The sequence below is a fragment of the Phyllopteryx taeniolatus genome, chromosome 2 (genome assembly GCF_024500385.1).
Source record: "Phyllopteryx taeniolatus isolate TA_2022b chromosome 2, UOR_Ptae_1.2, whole genome shotgun sequence".
NCBI classification, from domain to species: domain Eukaryota; kingdom Metazoa; phylum Chordata; class Actinopteri; order Syngnathiformes; family Syngnathidae; genus Phyllopteryx; species Phyllopteryx taeniolatus.
The window spans coordinates 8,388,890-8,413,128 of record NC_084503.1 but is presented as its reverse complement, the minus strand read 5'-3'; the positions used below and the strand labels follow the sequence as shown (position 1 = coordinate 8,413,128).

General features: G+C 41.5%; 1 protein-coding gene, 1 long non-coding RNA gene and 1 pseudogene across 3 annotated transcripts in view; 1 reads left to right on the top strand and 2 right to left on the bottom strand.

Moving 5' to 3' along the window:
• Positions 1 to 379: 379 nt before the first annotated feature.
• LOC133470373 (ras association domain-containing protein 8-like) lies at positions 380 to 3,544 on the bottom strand (annotated as a pseudogene).
• A 561-nt stretch (positions 3,545 to 4,105) lies between these two features.
• LOC133470317 (interferon-induced very large GTPase 1-like) lies at positions 4,106 to 20,755 on the bottom strand. The gene is made up of 2 exons (XM_061758571.1): positions 20,687 to 20,755; positions 4,106 to 7,703 (listed from the first exon to the last, which is right to left on the bottom strand). The coding sequence occupies exons 1-2, from the start codon at positions 20,721 to 20,723 to the stop codon at positions 4,720 to 4,722; spliced, it is 3,021 nt and encodes a 1,006-aa protein (XP_061614555.1). The 5' UTR covers positions 20,724 to 20,755; the 3' UTR covers positions 4,106 to 4,719.
• Positions 20,756 to 21,910: 1,155 nt separating this feature from the next.
• Positions 21,911 to 24,239, top strand: part of LOC133470298 (uncharacterized) — a 101,094-nt gene continuing 98,765 nt past the window's right edge. For both annotated transcript variants that reach the window (XR_009785951.1, XR_009785953.1), the window contains exon 1: positions 21,911 to 22,045. This is a non-coding gene — a long non-coding RNA (uncharacterized LOC133470298). The remainder of the gene's footprint in view (positions 22,046 to 24,239) is intronic.

Genomic DNA, 24,239 nt, shown 5'->3' with positions numbered 1-24,239 from the left:
GAGGCCTGAGTCACCTACCTCATGACTTCAGACACCATTAGAGTGTGCAACTAGGAAACTTTAGACACCCTAAACACTTAGTATTAGTTGCATGACATAATTAACAATGCTAAGATATAATAATAAGATGCTAAGACACAATTATAAACCAAAGTTGAGTAACATGGGATAGATATCTAGCCTTCTGTGACACTATTAAAAATTCATGCCATGTTAGGAAATCTTGATTCTAGCCAATCAGGACCAAGGGGTGGACTCAAAAACAAGATCGGAAAGTCCCAAAGAGTGCATTTATGATGTTCCCATTGTACTCATTCAGTTCTTGTCCTCTTGACATTTGCTCAGTTTGTTCAAAGCTTTGAATAAACACCCTGTGATCAGCTCCTAGCGTTTGTCTTTCGGTTTTTCATTTGACCATTCAAGTCTAATTTTGCTTACTGAAAACTTAAAAAGAATTTAAATTCAAACCAGTCCATCATCTGCTGGAGAGAGTTATCCAGGGCGCTGAAATGGGCTGAGACCCACCAAAGGAGGCCGCATGATCAGAGGCTACAAATCATGACGCATCATAGTAGTATTTAGACAATGACAAGAGTTTAATAGTTTTCCTGTGCACGACACCACCGTGGATTTGACAGGAATTAGACATTTAAATTACATATTGTAAATAAAACCATCTTTAATACTTGGAAGTGGACCATGGCTGCCTCTGGAGCCACATTCACTTGTTGCTTGTTTGTGACTTCACTTTAGTCTTCTCTGTAAGTAAGAAGCAGGCTCTTATTGGGTTAAAATCAAGCCACGAGCACATGGTTTTAAGTACTCCGTTGTCCAAGGCAAACCCAGTTGAACCAGACCTTTCACATCCACATGAACTCAAGTATTGTGCTTCAGTTCCGTTTTGACAAAGGGTGCATACTTTGTCATTTAGGACACATTTTGTTCTGCTTTTTAAATCTGTTACAGTATGACCGTTTTTATATTCTATCCCTGTCCAGCAAATAATATTTACCAAAAATAATTTTCAATATTGTTGATTATTAACTCAAATGTGTGAATTTGAGATTATCCTATTTTCTCAGCTAAATAAAGTCCTTTTTATGTAAAAGTATAAATAGCAAGGTCATTTTTTCATCAGCTGGTGAGCTGATTATAAAGTAGTTATTTACATGATGATAACTTGGTTATGCATTCTCAAACTGATTAGTTTATGCAGTAATCCCCCCTATATCGTGGGGGTTACATTCCACTAAACCGCCATAATAAGTGAAATCTGACAACAATACACTCAGCTAGGCATGTTTTGTTGCATTTATGACAATTTTTTGAACGGTCTATAAACACAGTAAACAATACACACACATTTAAACACATTATATATCAAGAGAGAATCACCCATGAAGCTTGTACACTCCCCTCAATCAGGTGTGATTTTCTCACTTTTCCTCTGTAGTTTGTAGCTCTTTCAAAGTCCTTGACAGCGTGTCATCCAGTTCTTCTCTTTGCTTCATGCGATAGTTGAGCTCCAGTTTTCGGGGCCTCAATATCTCCTCAGAATGTTGAGTGTCCACCTGGGGGTTTCCAAGTTGTATGTTGTGCTCTACATGTGAAGAATGGACTAGAAGCTCTTCGACGCGATAACTATGATCATCTACTGATAACTGTATCTGGTGTAAACCACTCCGCAATTCTGTTGTTTACAATGAATGAATGCAGACAGTATTTTATTTGAAAAATGACCAAAAGTACAGAAATTCTGACAATATAAATCCTACCTTGTTCTCTATCTTTTTCTTCCTGTAACCTTTCTTTCTATCGTTGATTGTGCATCAGGTCTGCCTCATTATTTCTGAACCATTGCTCCAGTACGTCCAATTCATCTGTGGCGCCACAATTCCATCCAGGAATTGTAGCAGACGCCTTTTCTTGTTCCCGGCATTCTGTCTCATCTTCCAGATCTTGAAGCTGAAGCTGCAAGTCTTTCAGCATCCTCTGTTGCTGCAGAATCTGTCTAAATAGCTCATCCTTAGAGGAGGAGGAAGTGCCATTCATCATTGGTGGGTAGTGAGGATCAAGAAAATTTACAGGGGAAGCGCACAGTTCAGGTGAGGCCTTGGGAGAGGCCCAAACCTGGTTTGATTTAGTCCTTCTGGCAAGTGTTGATGCACCAAGACTAAAAGTGAGAGCCCTCTTTGGATCCCTCTGTCGGAGGGATCCAAAGAGTCTTGTGGTTTGAACAGAGCAGGATGAATGACTCTGGATTTTTTCTCTTGCCCATCACTCAGGCTGGGACCAGTCCGTCGCAGAAGGAACTGAACCTCTGAAGCCAACTGTCCAAGCTTATTCAAGCGGCGTTTCTGGGTGTTGTTGATAAATGGCTTTTGTTTCGCATAGTAGAGTTTCAAGTTGCACTTACGGATGTAGCACCAAACTGTATTTGCTGACATTGGTTTTCTGAAGTGTTCCTGAGCCCATGTGGTGATACCCTTTACACATTGATGTCGGTTTTTGATGCAGTGCCGCGTGAGGGATCGAAGGTCACGGGCATTCAATGTTGGTTTTCGGCCTTGCCGCTTACATGCAGTAATCACCTGTGTGATGTTCCAAACAGGTGTTTGATGAGCATTCCTCAACTTTCTCAGTCTTTTTTTGCCACCTGTCCCAGTTTTTTTGGAACGTGTTGCAGCCATAAAATTCTAAGTTAAGGATTATTTGCTAAAAACAATAAAGTTTATCAGTTTGAGCATTAAATATCTTGTCTTTGTAGTGTATTCAATTCAATATAGGTTGAACCTGATTTGCAAATCATTGTATTCTGCTTTTATTTCTGTTTAACCCAACGTCCCAACTTGATTGGAATTGGGGGTTGTATTTGTGGTGCTTCTTTCAAAGACCAAATTGTAACAGTCTATCCATCCATTCACCTAACCGCTTATCCTCATGTGGGTCACGGGTGTGCTGGGCTATGGGCTAGAGGCAGGGTACACCCTGAACTGCTCGCCAGCCAATCGCAGGGCACACACACATTCACACCTACGGGCAATTTTGGAGTCTTCAATTAACCTACCTTGCATGTTTTTGGGATGTGGGAGGAAACCGGAGTACCCGGAGAAAACCCACGCAGGCACGGGGAGAACACGCAAACTCCACACAGGCGAGGCCTGAATTTGAAACGCCGGTCCTCAGAACTGTGAGGCAGATGTGCTAACCAGTCGTCCACCGTGCCGCTGTAACGGTCTGTATGATTATAAATTAACATTTAATTTCTACTCTAGCAGCCAACGGAAAGACATTTTCCGCAGGAGCAATGAGTCATCGGACGTGTCCCATCCACATCACATTCGGAAAATGTACCTATCCGTCTCAGTTTAATTTGACTGGAGGTGAGCAAGGTGACATGGTAAGCGACTGGTTAGCACATGTGCCTCACAGTTCTGAGGACCGGGGTTCAAATCCCGGCCCCGCCTGTGTGGAGTTTGCATGTTCTCCCCGTGCCTGCGTGGGTTTTCTCCGGGTACTCCGGTTTCCTCCCACATCCCAAAAACATGCAAGGTAGGTTCATTGAAGACTCTAAATTTCCCTTAGGTATGAATGTAAGTGCGAATGATTGTTTGTTTATATGGGTCCTGCGATTGGCTGGCGACCAGTCCAGGGTGTACCCCGCCTCTCGCCCGGAGATAGCTGGGATAGGCTCCAGCACGCCCGCGACCCTCGTGAGAAGAAGCGGAACGGAAGATGAATAAATGAATGAATATTTAAACACAGACGATGCAGCAACACCTACAGACAGAGCATATAACAATATTCACAGGCATACTGTATGTTCTTTATGCTCTGTAAAAAATGACAACTATTGCCAAAGCTTTGTCGCCATGTCTTCTTCATGCATCATTAAATCTATGTGTAATGTGTATTATAAGTATGTACTGTATGTATGTATAATGTACTGTACCCTGGTGGTCAAGGGAGACGCACCAGAAGGAGCAGAACAATTTCCATGATTCAATTGAAGAACACTTCTTATCTGTCTGACTACACACGTTACATGATCTCTTAAATTAGTGGTGTGAAGAATAAGGTTTGTGTAAAACAGAACGTTTGAATATTGATTTAATACATTTTATTGTATTAAAAACATTCTCATTTGATCCATTCATAGTGTTATCGGGTGTATCAAACAACAACAACAAAAACACAAAAAACACATCCTCAATGATTGACTACCTTGGCATAATGATGCATTATGTTCACAGTTTCTAAAACATTTCATGATAAGTGCAAATTCCATTCTTGACAGTGCGGCAAATTTCTCTTTTCTTCTGTTGCATCTTTCTGTAATCCTCACCCGGGTACAGTGGCGGAAATTGGCATGTGCGAAGTGTGCAACCTCACAAGGCAACACTCTGTTTGAAAATGTCATATAATATAACAAATTTCAACATTTACATCAGCACTCCAAACCCCCATCACACCCCCCCAGCCATCGATGATCATATTTGAAGGTGAAAGTTATTGCTGAAAGTGATCATCAGATTATGGGACAGGACTAAAACGTGGTAAAATTTCTGTCAGCACCCTCCGTGTTGACGATTAGATTGAGGGTGCGCTATCTAGGTGCCGAGGGGCGACTTCACACAGGGCGCCATTTAGGCCAGCAACTGCACTACCCGTGTACACTGCATATCCTTTTTACCTCACACTTTTACAGACTGCATTACTTTATTTTATGCTGAAAGAATCCTTCAAACCCTTCAGTGCTTGCTGCTTTGTGATTCTTTTCCAGGCCTCTGGAACTTTTGCTGGCATGGCCTGATACACCCTAGCAAATTGATTATTGTAGCGTACCAGTACATACTTCCAGTAATCAGACGCTTCCATTGTGGGGTCTCGGGGTATGTGCCAGTCAGGATAGATGGTATTATAGTCTCTGTAATTAACCCACTCCGTAGTTTCCCCATACATTATAAATGTACAATGACTCTGCACATCAGTTGTACACAGAGATTCAACCAGGACTTCAGTTGAATAACGTCTGTATCTTCCAAGCCCCTGTGGTCGATGCACAGCCGCATGATGTTTCTTGTGTTCTTTGCCACCTGCTTCACAAGGAACTTTACAAAATGGACACTGCTGTCCACATCCAATTATTCTCTCGAATAGCTCATTCTGTGGTTTTACTGCAAGTTTTTTTAGACTTTCAGTTATGTCTTCAGTGTTGGCGAATTCAACAAGGAATGTGTCCTTTAATGTATTCAAAGATGCAATGAAGCTTTGTGTAAATGAATGGCATGTGCTTTGGATCTGAAACAGACTGCGTTTTTGTGCCTCCTCTGCGATTACGATGTCTTTAATTAGATATTTACGCATTTCGTTGACTAGATTTGGAATGTTCGCATCGTCTTCTGATGTAAAAGTTGAGGCCTGCTTTATTGCATTTATTAATTTACATACTACAACCTCCAGATTCTTCTTCTTTAATTTGTACAATGTCTTGTCCTTTTCCATTTGTTGACAGATGTGAAGAAGTATCTGATCCTTAACGTATGTTTCATAGTGACAAATGTACTTGAGAAAACTCTTGAAATCATCTTTCAGCAGTAATTCTTTCTGAAGGTTGTATTGGAAACAAGAGCGTGAACTGTACATCATTGAACGACTGCTTGTCAAAATTTCATCAACAATTTCAATTCCCAAAGATCTGTTGATGCAATCCTCAACAGCCGGTTGGATACAAAGCTGGACAAAATCATTTGCTTTGCGTTGGCAATGATCGGTATTGTTGTATAAATCCAGAAAGTTTGACAAGTATTGGTGCCTGCACTTTTCCAACTGTGTTCGGGGATCATTATTTGACAAGAATCTTTGGTGCAGCTCGAGGAATTTTCTTGCAGCAATGCCACAAATATGGAGTTTGATGTCAATCTCAAACTGAGTGTTGGTTTGGTGACATCTGTAACCTTGATTAACCAATTCATCAACCCTCTGCAGAAGATCTCTTGAGAGCGAATCATGGTAATCACCATTTGACTTAGTTTTATCAAGAATAAACTGGGTGGCTGTCTCGATGACATTGTCTGCAAATATCTGTAAATCTCCTTTGCACAAATTTTGAACTTTCGCCATAAAGGTGTTGACATGGTCACCTCTGGTCTTAAATGGCTCCATTCCAAAATCCTTTAGGTTTTCAATATGTTGTAAGTTCTCGTTCACGTTCTGATGTGAGACATTTTTCTTCAGTTGGGTAAGAATGAATGCAGGTATATCTTGCTCTTTGAGTGTAGATACATTGGCAGTAGCTGTAGCCCACATTTTGTCAAACTCCTCTCTCAGTTGGTCATCAGACAGTCTCAAGTCTTTGAAGTCATGCAGAAGTTCCATGACTCTCTCTTCAATCACAACGTGGCACTCCTGTTGTATATCCTGTGCCTTTTTCAAAACAATTTTTAGCTCAAAGACTTTGTCCAATTTAGTATTCACTGAATGTTGAATATCATTTGAGACACATGTGATACTATTGAAAAAGTCAGTTTTGTATTTCTCTATCAAATGTACACGTCTGTCTTTCTTTCTGTAATAGTCAAAAAGTTTCTCATTGAATTTATTTTTTTGGAATTGAATTTTTACGGATAGTTCCGATTTCTTTAACTTGACTAATGTATCCCATGTTTCCCATCCAGCCTCATTGTTAGCATTTAAGATTTCTGACTCTGCTGCTGTCTGCCAGGAGAGGAGTGCTTTTCGCATCTCCCATTCCCACTGGGCAAACTCTTTGCACAGGTTGTCATAAGCATGGGCCACAAGTGTGTTTCTGAAACTAAAGATAAAGTTCCCATATTTCACCGATTTCCACAGACTACGCATCCATTCTAGAAACTCTGGGATCTTTGAGACATCATTACTCCTTCCTTTTCCTACTGACTCCAGAAGATTTTTCTTGAACTCTGCTACAGCCTCACTGTAACCAGTGTTTACTGGTGCCATTGGAGGCGTTCCATGCCAAAGTCCTGGGATGTTCCAGCTGTTGTTTTCCAAGTCATAGTTGAGCACATCTGTGAATGCTTGAATCGAAGGCTGTCTCTCCATTTCAGCTGCAATTTGGGTCATTTCATTTAGTTGGTCCAATAGATGTTGTCTCTCTGTCAAGTTTTTGGCATGAGCTGAAACTCCAGCAACATTTTGGTGCACGAAATGACAAATTGTATTTTTTCCAATTCGTTTCATTCTAATGAAGGCATAGACAGCAATTTGCAGGACATCTTTCATTTCAGTTGCATTCTCCATTGCAATGTTGATAATGGTCACATCACTTAAGCCTATGACAAAGGTTGCCAGTTGGTTGTCATGCTCATAACTATCTTCCAGTTGTGCAAGGTCAGGGGATTTCAGACCTTCAGTATCAATGAGGAGGATGAAGTCACAACCCAACTCAATTTGTGTATCGTCTCCAACTTTGAGGAAAAGCATATAGGCCCCTCTTGTACATCTGCCGCTGCTGACCGGAAAATGAACACCAAACATGGTGTTGAGAAGAGTTGATTTTCCAGTACTTTGAACACCCAACACGGTTAGTACTATCAGCCTGCTCTTCTCACCAACCTTCTTGTGAAGCTCCATTAGCACGGCTGTCACCCACTTCTCTGGGATGTTTGAAGCGTCTCCATCCAAAAGCTCCAATGGATAACCGTCCAACAGCATTTCAGCAGCTACAGCAGGCAAATAGGAGAATTTATCTGTGGCATCTCCTGATTGCATGGAAACCTCATAGTTTAGTCCCATTTCTCTCATGTAATGCTCTACTCCTAAAGAGCTATCCAGCAAATGTTGATCAATCTCTGCAATGAGTTTGGCATCCTTATTTCTGCATTGCTCTTTGAACTTGTTACGCAGGGCAGTCAATTTTTCACGAGAATGGCTATTAAATATGAAGTACATCCACTTCAAGAAAACGTTTCTACTCTCTTTGTCACTTGTTGATAAGGTGTCAATAAAATCTTGCATTCCTTGCGACAATTTTTGCTTGCTTTGCTCTTCCCAAGTGTGTCTTTTCTCTGCCCGTAGCTGAGCTTTATAATGCTCAGCACCCTCAGTGCCAACATCAATCATTCTGCATTCTTTCATCTCCAGTTGTGATAATCTCTTCCAATGTTCTCCTAGCAAAGGAAGTTGTTGTTTCTTGTAGTGTGGTATACTTTGTACACTAATACCCCTCATAATATCTTCAGCAGTTTTTTTCTGGTCAAGAGTTTCCTTTTCATCTACAGACAGACCCAAGTCAATTGCTTTGTCAAGCATTTTTTCTATACTCATTGTGTGTTTTATGTGAAACAGTGAGTTCTTGATAGCGTCACAAAGTCTCTGAGAAAACTCTGCCACGTTCACTCTTGAGTCTTTGATTTTAACACTGCTTTTTGGTAAATTCAGCATTTGCAGTGTTTTCTTGACAGACATCATATCCTCACAGGCACCCTCTTTGCGATTAACCACAAAATGGAGTTTGGATTTTGCATCTTGAAGAGCTGTCAGAATGTTGTGCTCCTTGTCTTCAATTTTGTCCAAAAATACAAAAACTGCATTGGACACTTCATAAAGAAAAGAAAATTGTGCGAGTGACTCACAAATATCTCCTCGCAAATTAGCAAATGTAATTGGCTCTGGGAATATGTCAAGATTCTCTCTCCCACAAGGAAGGAACCAGCAAACCTCCACCAACGTATTTGAAATTTTTCGAGTCCGTGCCCCTCCTTCCATGTCTCTGTGTATAAATATATTGTGATTCTGCTGGCCACAGCTGAGGATGTGATTTAAAAACTGAGATTTGGATAAACTGCAGTTCTTTAGCCTCACAAAGGAAAAGAATGGTATCGTTGCTTGCACAATGTTAGTCTCAACAAATCCTCTGGTCTGACACAAATCATGCGGACACCACTCCTTCACAATTTCTCTCAGAGCCCATAGCATCAGAGTACACTGATTGTTGTTGCAGTGGGGTAACAGCAGTGGGACAGAAAACTGGCATAATGACATCTTGAGGGCCATTTCCTGTTGCAAAAAGCTATCAGCACAAATAAATAGACCTACTATTAGGTCAAGAGGATGAACTGTGTTTTCTGAGTTACATGCTGTGTAAATGTCCAGTTGGTCAAGGCTGTCTTCGGTTTCCTCAGAACTGCTTAATATCTGCGTACAGTTCCTGCACCCAGCATCGATTTTAAGCAGTTTTCTGAGGAAACAAAATGGTATTTCATCTGCTGATAAAACAACTGTTTCGTATATGCTGCTTTTGTTGACTTCCAAAAGAGACTGAAGAGTGAGTTTGTTCGGATAATATTTCTGTAGTCCAAGGTTGGAGAGGAAGTCGAACAGGTCTGTCAAAGAGAAAGACAAGATTATTGAAAAATAAAAAGCATATCTGTTTTGTCTTTGTTGGATTGTATCTAGACTTCAAATGGTGATTGACATGCATGCCTCTGAATGCCTTTCGAGTAGTTAAATCAAAATGATTAAATTTGCATGCAAAGTCACAAGCAGACAAAACCCTGCCTGAGGAGTGGATTGGGGTGTGTGAGATGGGGTGGATATTTCACAGGAGACCCATATCTAACTGCAAGGTCCTAACTGAATTACTTTGATTTCAAGGGCCCTATTTTCGTGAGCAGCATAAATCTGACATGGCGGGCGGGGTAAATCTGCATGGAGGCGGGTTAGACCGGATTTTGGTAGTTTCACAGACAAGCGCAGGCTCGGTGGATCTAAAAGAGCTGGGTCTGTGCTGCTGTATTTTTTGAGGTACAAGATACAAAATAAACAAAATGCCCTCTCGAGGATAATCACTTGGGTGATACGTCTTCAAATGAATAAACACATTGTCCGTTTTTTGAGGACGCAGACATACCTTACACATAGGCTAGTTAAATAATTGCATTGCTCCACTTTGCATGGAGACACCCCCACACAACCGCCGTTGACTCCGTCGCATGGGCGAGGATGGGCCGCCGCCGACTCAGCAGGCTTCGAGGACGGCTAAGTCGGCATCTCAAGCTCCCTACGGGCTCAGGCAGTTGCCCAAGGCTGAAATTTTCAAGGGGCCCAAACAACGTACCCCCCCCCCCACACACACACCCCCACCCCTGTTGTTGGTTTATGATCAGGGGTGAACATTCAAAAAAATTTGTCTGGTTGTCAAATGAGCAACAGAGGTTGTTGCTTGGTGCTCATTTTCCCCGACCCAACAACCTCGCTGGATAAACTTGATATAAGTATGTGTGTAAAATTTGAAAGCTTAATTGATTTGCATGAGGGGCGGCACGGTGGGATGACTGGTGAGCACCTCTGCCACATAGTTCTGAGGACCTGGGTTCAAATCCGGCCTCGCCTGTGTGGAGTTTGCATGTTCTCCACGTGCCTGCGTGGGTTTTCTCTGGGTACTCTGGTTTCCTCCCTCATTCCAAAAACATGCATAGTAGGTTGATTCCAAACTCTAAATTGCCCATAGGTGTGAATGTGAGTGTGAATGATTGTCTGTATGTGCCCTGCGACTATTTCAGGTTATACACCATCTCTCGCCCAGAGCCATCTGAGATAGGCCCCAGCACACCCGCGACCCTAGTGAGGATAAGCGGTACAGCAAATGGATGGATGAATGATATCTTTGCGTAGGTTTCCAGCCTTAGTTGAGGTTTTTATTGCTCACATCATTTGGATATTTTATTGCTCACATTTAAAAATATGATCACCCTATAGATGAGGAGACTTCACCACCACCAGAAAAGAGAAGTCAACTGCAGACACACACTTGGCCAACAGAGAAGGCAAAAGACGGCACAGTAGGGCGTGAAGAACAGCTCGGAAGGCATCTCTAGCACAGCCCAACTGAATCTGAATCTTGAATTGAATCGCCGTAGATGGAGAGCCAGCTGTGTTGGTCGGAAGAACGGTGTTGAGTCGCTTACAGAGTTTCCTCTGTTTTGTCACTCTTGGCATGCTTCGAAATATTCAGGAGTGGACTGTTCCGCATGGATGCCAGACAGAGCATGACAGTTGGTTTATGTCCCTCCCTGAACTAATGGCGTTCATTGTCATCCACCTCTTGCGTGGGGTGATCAAACTTCCATCACTCTGCGACGCTGGGTCAGAAAAACTGGGACACTCACTGAATGTACATGTCCTTTATCAGGCATGCACTGGCATGAAGGAGAGTCGGGTGGACTTCCTTGTGGAGCTTGCAAGCGAACTCGCACAGTCACATGGGAGCCAAGAAGTCGAATAAGGACAACCTTCTTCCGCAACAAATTCCCACACCTGGCCAAGGGAAAAGAGCAATGTGCCAGGTGAACTTTTGGTGCAAGAACAATCACGCCACTGTGCACTGTGTTGATTGCTACAAGTCCACGTGGCAAATGCAGAAAGGAGATGGTGTGGCAGTGCCAAGTATGTTCAGACAATGTAGAGGGTTTAATAGCTCACTTTATCCACATACTGCACAGATTTGTGTTTGTACACAACCCCAATTCCAATGAAGTTGGGACGTTGTGTTAAACATAAATAAAAAGAGAATACAATGATTCGCAAATCATGTTCAACCTATATTTAATTGAAGACACTCCAAAGACAAGATAATGTTCAAACTGATAAACGTTATTGTTTTTAGCAAATAATCATTAACTTAGACTTTTATGGTTGAAACACGTTCCAAAAAAGCTGGGACAGGTGTCAAAAAAGACTGAGAAAGTTGAGGAATGCTCATTAAACACCTGTTTGGAACATCCCACAGGTGAACAGGCTAATTGGGAACAGGTGGGTGCCATGATTGGGTAAAAAATGAGCTTCACTGAATTGCTCAATCACTCACAAGCAAAGATGGACCGAGGTTCTCCTCTTTGTGAACAAGTGCGTGAGAAAATACAGTTCGGCGCTACATCCGCAAGTGCATCTTGAAACGCTACTATGCAAAGCAAAAGCCAACACCCAGAAACGGCGCCGGCTTCTCTGGGCGGGCTCATCTAACATGGACTGATGCAAAGTGGAAAATTGTTCTGTGGTCCGACGAGTGCCCATTTCAAATTGTTTTTGGAAAATTGTGGACGTCGTTAGTGCCAATGGCATGGGTAACTTACACATCTGTGAAGGCACCATTAATGCTGAAAGGTACATACAGGTTTTGGAGAAAGATATGGTGCCATCCAAGCAACGTCTTTTTCATGGACGCCCCTGCTTATTTCAGCAAGACAATGCCAAACCACATTCTGCACGTGTTACAACGCGTGACTTTGTAGTAAAAGAGTGCGGGTACTAGACTGCCCTGCCTGCAGTCCAGACCTGTCTCCCATTGAAAATGTGTGGCGCATTATGAAGCGTAAAATACGACAACGGAGACCCCGGACTGTTGAACAGCTGAAGCTGTACATCAAGCAAGAATGGGAAAGAATTCCACCTACAAAGCTTCAAAATTAATGTTCTCAGTTCCCAAACGTTTATTGAATGTTATTTAAAGAACAGGTGATGTAACACAGTGGTAAACATGACCCTGTCCCAGCTTTTTTGGAATGTGCTGCAGCCATAAAATTCTAAGTTAATGATTATTTGCGAGAAACAATAAAGTTCATCTGTTTGAACATTAAATATCTTGTCTTTGTAGTGTATTCAATTAAATATATGTTGAACATGATTTGCAAATAATTGTATTCTGTTTTTATTTATGTTTAACACAACGTCCCAATTTCATTGGAATTGGGGGTTGTATTTCATTTCAGTAATTTATAAGTAAACAAGGTGTGTTGGAATCTTATGCATCAGCAATAAAACTCAACAAAAAATGAAAAACAAATTGTTGACCTTACTAATGTAGCCCGGTGGTAATTCGGGGTACTAAAATCTTCAAGGGTGAATATAAACTCCTTTATCACCATTCTATAAAGGTTTATATTGATGGGTTTTTTTGGTTTGACTAATTACAGTATATAGTATTGTAAATATGAGGTTGTTCTCTTCCTGTGCTAAGCCATTCGAATTAGTGTGTATTGTTGAGTGTAGTATGGGTTGGAGAGGTGAGAAGAGATGTTGTCTCGCGAGAAGAGAAGGGGGAGGAGAGAGAGGCGCGCGAAAAATATAGGAGGACGGACGTTGAAGAACGTAGAGAAACAAAGCACCGGAGAAAAAAAGAAAAACAGAGTCAGCAAAACCCCGAACGGTTTTGCTAAGAGAATTTCATCCAGTACCGCTGAGCAGTTGGAGTGGGTAACTCCAGAAGCCCGGTCGAAGGACTTTTCCGTGGCAAAATACGTCGCTGTTAGCAAAGTCACGAGGTACGGCTAATGCTAACCTGTAGCACAGCCACGAGGTACGGCTAAGGGACGAGAACATTTAAAAAAAAGCAGCATTTACCAGTAGAAATGGGGTGTCTTCTAACAGACAGGGTGTTTGGGATATATATATATATATATATATATATATTTCTTGTTAAATGGATAAAATCTGTAAGAGGAGATCATAAAAACATGAACGCTATAAGGACAAATGTAAAGGTAAATTCAAAATGGCGCACTTCCTGTTGGGTTTAGGGTATGGCTCAAAGAGACTTTTTTTGTAGGTCTTGGGTTGTTCAATATGCCTACCAATTTTGTTAGACGAAACATACAGCCTGGGCTGCTTTGTTGAAAATTTGTAGGGGGTGCCACAGCCCTTTTTAACAAATTGCACAAAAAAACTGTAAACGACTGCAATGTTCACAAGACTTGATGTGTGTGCAAAGTTACATGATTTTGCATGCATGTTTAGACCCTCAAAACAGTGTTGGTTTCCAGCGCGGTGAACAGCACGTTGCCACGGCAATAGCGTTTGTTGAAAACTCATAAACTTTGTATTGTGTTTTCATGAAGGCCTGAAGTCTTCTGAGCAAATATTAAGTAGATTGGATTAACCTGCTAATAGAAGAACAACAAAGTATGAAACATCTAATTTCCTTGTGGCAGTAGGTGGCGCTATTAGTAAGCTAATTTTTTTCCCCATAGATGCCTTTATGTGTGGACTGTCATCAAGTGTGTGATATTTTGAAGAGATGACCATCTGGAGTCAAGTTACAACAGCGTTTGATGCCATGGTGAATCATCCAAATTTGCCACACCGCCACGTCCATGCCTTCTGCCAAAACGTCTTGAGACTTAACTGACAAAATTTTAGGTGGATCTGCTCAACATACTCGGCGCAGTACATATAAAATGTGAGGGAAGACATTTGTTGTATATATATATATATAGCAAAATATTGTCATACAGATGTCTTCAGGGCGTGATTTTAATGAAATGTGAAATTTGGGATTTTTAAGGAACATGTACAGGGGAGTTAAGTATTTCCCATTTTGTGGCGAAGGAAATTTGCATCCATCCATCCATTTTCTTTACCACTTATCCTCACGAGGGTCGCGGGCGTGCTGGAGCCTATCCCAGCTATCTTTTGGCGAGAGGCAGGGTACACCCTGAACTGGTCGCCAGCCAATCGCAGGGCACATATAAACAAACAGCAATTCACATTCACATTCACACCTACGGGCAATTTAGAGTCTTCAATGAACCAACCATGCATGTTTTGGGGATGTGGGAGGAAACCGGAGTACCCGGAGAAAACCCACGCAGACACGGGGAGAACATGCAAACTCCACACAGGCGGGGATTTGAACCCGGTCCCCAGAACTGTGAGGCAGACATGATAACCAGTCGCACACCATGCCGCCCGAAGATAATTTAGTATCCAAAATGTGATAGCCCGCCTGCATCATATAGTATGGCGAAATGAAAAGCTTTTAACAACTCTTAATATCCCAGGTCTAGAGATGTTACCCGCCAAGTTTGAAGTCAATCGGATGAAAGCTGCCATGTTGTTAAATATATTCTAGAAGTTATCATTTATTTGCTTAGCTTGCATTAGTATTATGGACGATTTTAGATGTCTCGCCTTCGAAAAGATGACTCAGCATCATCCGATGGAAGGGCGCCTGGACCAAGGACGTGATCGGATGTGGTCGGGGACGTGACAGGTGTTGGTCCAATGTTTTGTGTTGTGTCTTATTGTTTAGAACATTATGTCTGGGAAAAACCCTCCTATTTTCAAATAAATGCAGGAGCGACGGGAGAGATTGTTTAGAGCGTGTTGAGACGCTGTGATCTGAACAATCTCCCATACGCCCTCCTCATGAGAAAAAGAAACCAGCGTCTTCATTCCTTTTGTGTCTATTTTTTATAATGTTGGGTAAGATAAATCCAACATTAAATTGGTCCTTCGAGCCGGATGTCAACACACCCGAGGATTCCAGTTGTGGAGCCGACTTCCAGTTAAGAGACCGTGGCCACGGCAAGTAAGACCCTTTACGGGACTGGTCTTCGTTCTCCTCAACTGGGATCTGAAGGTTGACGACAATCCACAGGATTGAAGACGACTGGTGAGTTAAATTTTTAATTTTTTTTTAGGAAAAAGGACGCCGGAGTCCAGAAATTCCGCGAGGACGGCGGAGTCCTGTACGTACTTAAATTCCGTGTTTAATAAACCCTGTGAATACTAGTCAATGGCGGGTAAAATAAAGAAACTTGGAAAGTTTCGTGGCGTCGTAGTTAAATTCCGTATAGGACGGCGGAGTCCTCTAATGAGCTGTTGACAGACGTAGTTAAATTCCGTATGGGACGGCGGAGTCCTCTGACGAGCCAGTGTGAATGAAAACTGTTTGAATGAGAGTGTAAATGGGAAATGGGAAACCACTAGGTTTTTCATTCCATACCAAAACAGTGGGAAAGTAAACGGTGGACTTTTGTGGATGCAAAGGCAAGAATTCTCCACTCGAAAGAGTTGAAGTGAGAATTACCACAGAAAGTAAATTTGAATCACCGTCCTACTGAAAAGAAACAGTGTTCTAGACTACCCTAGGTAGTATTACACTGAACCAAATTCTTTCAAATGGGGAAAGGAAGTAGTAAAATAAAAAACAGGAATACACTGCAGTGTAACGGTTGGAGGTTCATAAAATTAAATTTAAAAGAAAAAAAGAAACAGGATCCTGATAAAATTTAATATTTAGAGACAGGGATAACCGAACACGGCTTTAATGGTTGGTTAAATACACAAAAAATAGCCGCGTTGCAGGAATCAAATTATATAAAAAATAAAAGACAAACCACCGTTAAACACCGGTTGTCTGCAGCCTTGCAGCTTATCACAAAAATAGAAGATAAAAAAGAATGTGATGAGCTGCAGTAATACAGAGCATGCGTACAAAACCCACGCACATTGTTAAATTCATTAAGACCAGACGCTACTGTGTTTACAGTAGTGGACATTAATGCATTAATGCATTAATGCATTCTTTTCAGTACCAATAGAAAATAACAGTCAATTTTGGTTTGCATTCACATTTGAGAAAAAAAAATATATATATATACATTTACTAGATTACCGCAAGGTTACTGTGAAAGTCTAACTAATTATTCACAAGTTATGACAACACGCATGTCTTCTGGCATCTACAGATGAAGACACATGCAAAGATTCATTGACCTTACTGCATCATCTAACAGAAGAGGGACATAAAGTTAACAAAAATAAATTGCAATGATGTAAAAGACAAGTTAAATATCTAGGCCATAATTTAAGTATAGGAGGAAAGACTATATTAGAAGACAGGAGAGCTATAGTCTTAAAAAATCCTAAACCACAGACGAAGAAACATATAATAATCATTTTTAGGTCTGACAAATTATTGTAGAGCATGGATTCCAAACTATGCAGAAATTGTTGCACCATTGTCAAAATGTATATATGAAAACAACCTTAAAATTACATCACCTGTTTAATGGAGTACAGAGGCAGAAAAGGCCTTCTGTGACATTAAACAACATTTGGTCTCCAGTGCTGCGCTAGGCCTTCCAAATTTAATGATAAAACATTCATTCAAATGGTAGATTGTAAAAGCTATTGCATGACCTCCGTACTTACACAACAATACGGTGATAAGCTAAGACCAATAGCTTATTTTTCAACTAGAGAGCAGTTCACCCTAAAGGTCCCACATACAGTGTCTGCTCTCCTATTGCAAATCACCTGCAAGACATTTATCTTGCATTGCCATCTTGCTATCACAACCACATTTGACTGTTGAGCGATGCACAACCTTAAATCCAGCCACACTAATACCCTTACTTGATGAAGGCACGCAGCATGATTGTCAGGAATTGGCTGAACAAGCTGCTGAATTAGTAGCATTAATCGAGGCATGCAAACTAATGATAAATAAAGATGGTACAATCTATACTGATAGCCAATATGAGTATTCCACAACAAGAACGCAATTATTGGGAAAAACAAAGTGCAAAACTACAAAATGAAATTTACATTAGCACAGGAAAAAAAAAAAAAAAAAAACCTATTCAAATGGGCTGCTATATTGAGACATGCTGTGTCACGTCTCAACCGGAGGGATGGTGGCACAGATAGATTGACACTTTACAGCCCTAAAAAATAGCAGAAAGAAACACGTGGGTTCATTTAACACACTGTAAGAGTCATTTCAGCTGAGTACTCAAATAGGGAAGGTGAGCAAAAGTCTGATAACGGAGCGGGAGCAGATGTGTAGATTCTGAAAACGCTTGCTGGTCAGTGAAGAAAAAAGACACCAACCCTTTTAGTGAGAACTCAGCAGAAAGGCACACCCACGTTGGTTATGAGATTCGATAAGTTGTTACGTAGCAACTTTGGCTACTAAGATGTTGGTTTTGTTTTTGTGGTACATGGGACGTCCCACCCTCAATGATAAAACCCATTTTTTAGATAGAAAATCACCTACCAACTGGACCAATATGACGAACCCAATAATAATAATAAAAAAAAATGTTTGAATCATTAACTCGTATCAAAAGGAGTACAGCTGATGATCAAAATTGTGGGCATGGCCTCCAAATGCGGCAAAACGGTTTAATATTTTGTGCCCCCAAAATCAAGCTGCTTTAATCATAATTCCATATGCGGCTCTCACCAATGATGCTCAAGAGAATGGGCAGAATTGGGGATTTAGATATGACTGGTATGCAACTATAGGTTTTGAATGGAAACACCTTATTGGTGAAACAGGTTATGATTGGTCCAGTTGGTCAAAAAGAACAGCAAAAGAACAAAGAAAGAAGTTTAACATAAGCAAAACGGCCCATAGTTTAATATTGAAATACAAGTCACCCAATGTGTTTGATAGTGAGCTTGTGGGCCTATTCTGGTGGAAAAGATCCCCACTTCCAAGTAGTATTGTGTTATAGGAACCGTGTTAAACCAAAAATGCCATTGAAAACTTCAAAGAAAGGTAGACAAATTTTAATGGTTAACAACATAACTACTGATGATTGGTTCCTTGTTGTCACAGGAGTTTCAGGACAAAATAACAATTGGTTACTATTGATGGAACAAGCAGCAAATGTAGCGAGAAAAGATTGTGTTGTTTGCATGGGTCCCAGGCCTTTGTTGCGCATAGTTCCGGCATAATTATCACAAGATTGTATTATTCCATTTGCACACTGATTGAGGAGCATCTGCAACATTTGCACAACCATTGTCCCAGATTATCGCACTACTCGTCACTTTAAACCGCATACACTCCTTGAAGTCTCAGCGCCCTTTGCACAATGATCTTTGCACCGGACTATTGCGATATTAGTCATTCAAACTGCTGCTAGAGGACTGCATCTTTTTGCACAATTATTTTTTGTCAATGTCTTTATGTCTCCAAAGTGTTCTGTAAATTGACTGTCTGTTGTACTAGAGCGGCTCCAACTACCGGAGACAAATTCCTTGTGTGTTTTGGACATACTTGACAAAAAAGAGATTTATCCTGGCAGAGGCAAAATTATCCAACATAAAACATACATGGTGTTCCTCGTGGGGTTCCTAATCAATACAAATTAGCTGACCAAGTTGCAGGAGGATTTGAATACTTCATATGCTGTTGGTGTACGATTAATAAAAATGTTGATGGGATAAACTATATCCACTTCAATGTACAGAGATTAGGAAATTGGACTCAGAGTGGGTTGGAAGCTGTGCACGAGCAGCTCAAGGACGTTCCAAAGACCGCATAGCTGTCGACATGCTCCTCGCAAGAGAGGGAGGTGTTTGCGGTATGTTTGGAGAACAAACAATACTGCTTCAGATGGCAGCTTGACCAGAGCCATCGATGGTCTACGGACCCTCAATCAACACTCCTTGTGAAACAGCTGAATGGACGTTTTTGGTAAATATAAAACCCTAATTTCACCAATATTGATATCAATTGCTGTTTTTGCAGCCATTCTGACATTGTGTGGATGTTGTTGTATCCCATGCATTCGGGCATTAATCAGTAAATTAATCACCACAGCCATAACCCACATGGAACCGTATGGAGCAGATTTATCCTTTATTGGAGGTTGATAATAATGACGATGATGATGATGATGTTGTTTTACCTGATTTGTTTCCTGATCCAGGTGATTACGATGTTTAAACTACAACATTCATGTATGACAAGTTTACTCTGAGTGTAAATGTATTTGTTTCATAAAAATGATTCTACAATTAAAAATCGAAATGAAGTGACTGTAAGATGATATGAGAATTTGTGCAAATACATGATAAACAGGAGGGAAATGTTAAATATATTCTAGAAGTTATCATTTATTTGCTTAGCTTGCATTAGTATTATGGACGATTTTAGATGTCTCGCCTTCGAAAAGATGACTCAGCATCATCCGATGGAAGGGCGCCTGGACCAAGGACGTGATCGGATGTGGTCGGGGACGTGACAGGTGTTGGTCCAATGTTTTGTGTTGTGTCTTATTGTTTAGAACATTATGTCTGGGAAAAACCCTCCTATTTTCAAATAAATGCAGGAGCGACGGGAGAGATTGGTTAGAGCGTGTTGAGAGGCTGTGATCTGAACAATCTCCCATACGCCCTCCTCATGAGAAAAAGAAACCAGCGTCTTCATTCCTTTTGTGTCTATTTTTTATAATGTTGGGTAAGATAAATCCAACACATGTCCATCCATCCATCTATCTTCTGCACCGGCTATCCTCACTCGGGTCGCGGGCGTGCTCGAGCCTATCCCAGCTAACTTTGGGCGAGAAGTGTGGTACACCCTGAACTGGTCGCCAGCCAATCGCAGGCCACTGCCGTATCACAACTTTAAAATATCACATTTTTCGCCAGACCCGACATGCGTGCAAAAACTTGTTTTCCGGTAATTTATGGCCCTCCAAAATGCGATTGTTTTTACATGATAATAATAATAATAGGCGGCACGGTGGACGACTGGTTAGCACATCTGCCTCACAGTTCTGAGGACCGGCGTTTCAAATTCAGGCCTCGCCTGTGTGGAGTTTGCACGTTCTCCCCATGCCTGCGTGGGTTTTCTCCGGTCAAAGCCATAAACCTGTTACGGCGATAAACATGTCAAGTTTGACAAAATGTTCATTGTCTTTTTTTTTTGACACACTCTTGCTGCGCCGAAATGCCCTGCTTGACAATCAACCTAACGTACGTTTTGAAAAGTCAAGAGGGTCAGCTGCGGTTCGAACCCCTAACCTCACAACTGCCTGGGAGATGTGCTAACCACCAGGCCACCGAGCTTGCCCTTTTCTTCAAATTATACATATAAAATATTTTATCTTTCATCTAAGAATTGTACCTGTTGGGTTCTGTCTTACAGAGCTCACTGTAGCCATGGTTTGACATCCCTCTCCGCCGTCGTCTTGAAAAACCTTGAGGCAATATCATTTAATTAGGTCTCTACTTTCTCTTTTAACACTCTTTAACACCCGAAATTATTGCTGATTAATTGTTGATAGTTCTGTAAATCAATGTAAATTACCAATATGACTGGAACTTTAGTCAATGGAAAATAATTTCTTGAAGATTATTTATTTCTCCTCATCAAAATTCACTTACCTTACATGTCAGCCAGCAGTATTCTGAAGCTGACCCTGTTTTGTGGTACTTATAAAGCTAGCAAAGAGAAAGCGAAAGCATTTGAGAAACATGAAGAGCAGGTCCCTTGGCATTTTCTGGTTATCTTTGTTCAGTTTGTCTCACAAGCAGTAAATGTGAATGTACTGTTAAGCATTCACTGAACTGTTAACAGGTTACATACAATTAGATATAGATATGGTCAACACAAGCGGCACGGTGGGCGACTGGTTAGAGCGTCTGCCTCACAGTTCTGAGGGCCTGGGTTTAATCCCCGGCCGGCCTGTGTGGAGTTTGCATGTTCTCCCCGTGCCTGCGAGGGTTTTCTCCGTGCACTCCGGTTTCCTCCCACATCCCAAAAACGTGCATGGTAGGTCAATTGAAGACTCTAAATTGCCCGTAGGTGTGAATGTGAGTACGGATGCTTGTTTGTTTGTATGTGCCCTGCGATTGGCTGGCAACCAGTTCAGGGTGTACCCCGCCTCCTGGCCGAAGATAGCTGGGATAGGCTCCAGCACTCCCGTGACCCTTGTGAGGATAAGCGGCACAGAAAATGGATGGATAGATGGGTCAGCACAATATTTTGTGTGAAGCCAACAATTGTTTTTTGAGTATGAGAAAGCGTGTCCAATCTTTTGACTGGTACTGAAAACACTGCCAGCAGCGACATTCCTTGAAGCTTATTTTATAGTTGACAGGATGGTTGTTGGTATTGTTGTTCTGGACCATAATGCAAGAAAGTCTACGTGAATGCTTTTGTTTGTGTGTCACAATGTCCAGAATGTTCCTCAACAGAACTATGTGCAACTTCAGTATGTGGCTCTTCTACATTCCTCTTATTGTTTCGTGTGTCTGTTTCTCTGAAATCACATCAGCGGCAGGGATTATCGTCATGGGTGTGTATTCCGGTTGTTCCGCTGTCTCATACACACCTGCTCCTGAGAGCATCTTCACCACCTGTGCCTCGTTCACCCTCATTACACCTTGCATTTAACCTCGTGTCTCATTCTTTCTCGTCGCCAGTTCGTTGTACCTTGTCGTCCCGTTCCAGCATTCGTTGTTTCCACGTCACAGACTCACAGTAAGACTAGACCTTGTTCCGATTATCGACCTCACCTTTTTGCCTCACGTTTTTGGATACTGTTGCCTTTTTTGGATTGCCTGCCTGTATACCGACCTCTGCCCGTATATTAATATTAAACCTCTCTTTTTTTGAAACTGTCCATTTGTTTTGGAGTCGTGCATCTTTGGGTCCTATCCTCTGTTCCGTTCATTACAGATTATATCTGCAATTATTACAATTGAAGATTACAATCCAAGGAACCGTATCAGATCTACTGTAGATCAATGATGCATGTCAAAATAATAATACTATCCAGCTTCTGTCAAAATGACGGATGGCCGGAAGTGACATCATCGCCGATTGGCAGAAATGTGCAGGAAGTGTCATGATTGTTTGTTGCCAGATATGACGTCATCGGCGGTTGCCGTAACACCTGCCATGAAGAAAACCAGATTTTAGCAAGTTCTGTTTCATCTCATCAAACCGTGGTCATGCTCGTTAGTGTAGCGTACACAGGACGTCAGCGTTTGCGCCCCATCTCTTCCCATGGTCCTTTGCGGGACGAGACGGCGGCATTTACTTCCTCTTTTCCTTCGGTACACCAGAATGTCTCTGACTTCTTCACTCCATTATTTTTCTTATTATTTCGTACTCCACTTTCAGCATGTCTCGCATGATTTCATGAACTCATCCAAGCTTTGAGTGGCCAGGTTTACATCGTGTTTCTTAATCCACTCTTCTGATCTCATTCCATTTCAGTGTTATGTGCTAACCTGTTGTTGCATATAGCACCACTCTTCTACAACTTTTTTTTTTTTTTTTTTTTTTAAGGTGTTAAGCTTTCCACCGCTTTCACACACTCTTCTTTTGACCAGGGTCTGTAAACAAGAATTGTTCTGCCTCCTTCACCTTCATATTCAGGATTTGCCACTTCGATCATGGGATACAGGTCCCCTTCAGTTAAATCTTTCAATTTGGGAGAGGAGTCTGGACTTAATACTCCATCCATCATTCTACTCCAATTACCCACACCACCAGTTTTACTTCTTGTATGTGCTAGTGTGGCTGGCAGAGGCGGATACAGGCTTCTCACATTCTTGTTTACAGAAGGTGGAGGAGAGCCAGTACATGGTTCTCGTCCCCCACCAGATAAGAGAGGAGCAGAGGCCTCGGGTGCCCCTCCCTGTTTTCTGCGTCCCTGCTGCAATTGCAATCTATTTGTATGGACAAAAACACCCATGTATTTCAATACATAAATCATACAATAAGTTGTCTTCGAGTGTGGGAAAGCAATGGTCCTCCTTGAAGATGCGTTCCGAAATTCCCACAGTTTCGAGGCAGCGCCCTGCTCCAATATTACTGGCTCCAGGATACGTGCTGCTGCACTATGAATGTGTGCGTGTGTGTGTATGTGTGTGTGTGTGTATATATATATATATATATATATATACCTGTAGAACATGGACTACTGCTTCCAGACAGGAAATAATTAATGACTTAAGTGAGGTGGTGTTTTCCCACTAACTCTAACCCACCCTTAATCCCATTCGAACCCGCTTTAAGCCCCAAACCATAAACCTAACCAGAACTAACTTCTTTGTTTTTGTTCCGTACAAATGTGATACATATTTAGGATGGCGATCTCGTTACATCTGCCTTTCCTGCAATGCAGCAGTGTTGCATGCTGCAGTAGGGCGTGTCCTGCTTAGAAACGATGTGGGAATCCTCATAATGCGGGGCAGCGTTCTGGTGCGAAGATTCAAATTCTTCTTTTACGTTGACTGGCTGTTGGCAAACCAACGTTTAGGCCAGGGGTGCCCAAACATTTTGGCTCGGGGGCCACATTGACGTAAAAAAATTGTCATGCGGGCCAGCATTAATTTTACATGCTACCGACGAGGGGAATGCTTTTTTTGTATTCATTTTTATTTTACTTAGTTTTACTATGCTGTCTGCTGCTAGGTAGATCTGATAACTACCTGACCTGGATAAATGAAGGTTAAAATAAAAAAAAAAATGAAATGCAAAATAAAGTATTTTTATGAAATTTGACTCAAACGCAAACTTTATTCATCAGAATCAACAAACAACATGTTTGCATTAATGTGAAGGGTGATGCTGAGATCTCGACTGCAGTAAATGGGGCAGGTCTGGCTCAAAAGCGGTGGTTTTAATGCGCAAGATGTCACGCGGGTGGGAGTCACTTAGTCTT

Bases quoted from the DNA above. Each gene is read 5' to 3' on its own strand.
- LOC133470317 (XM_061758571.1), bottom strand. From the start codon at position 20,723: ATGGCTACAGTGAGCTCTGTAAGACAGAACCCAACAG. The intron at 7,704-20,686 runs GTACAATTCTTA...TGCCTGCTGTAG, and splicing joins TGTAAGACAGAACCCAACAG to CTGCTGAAATGCTGTTGGAC.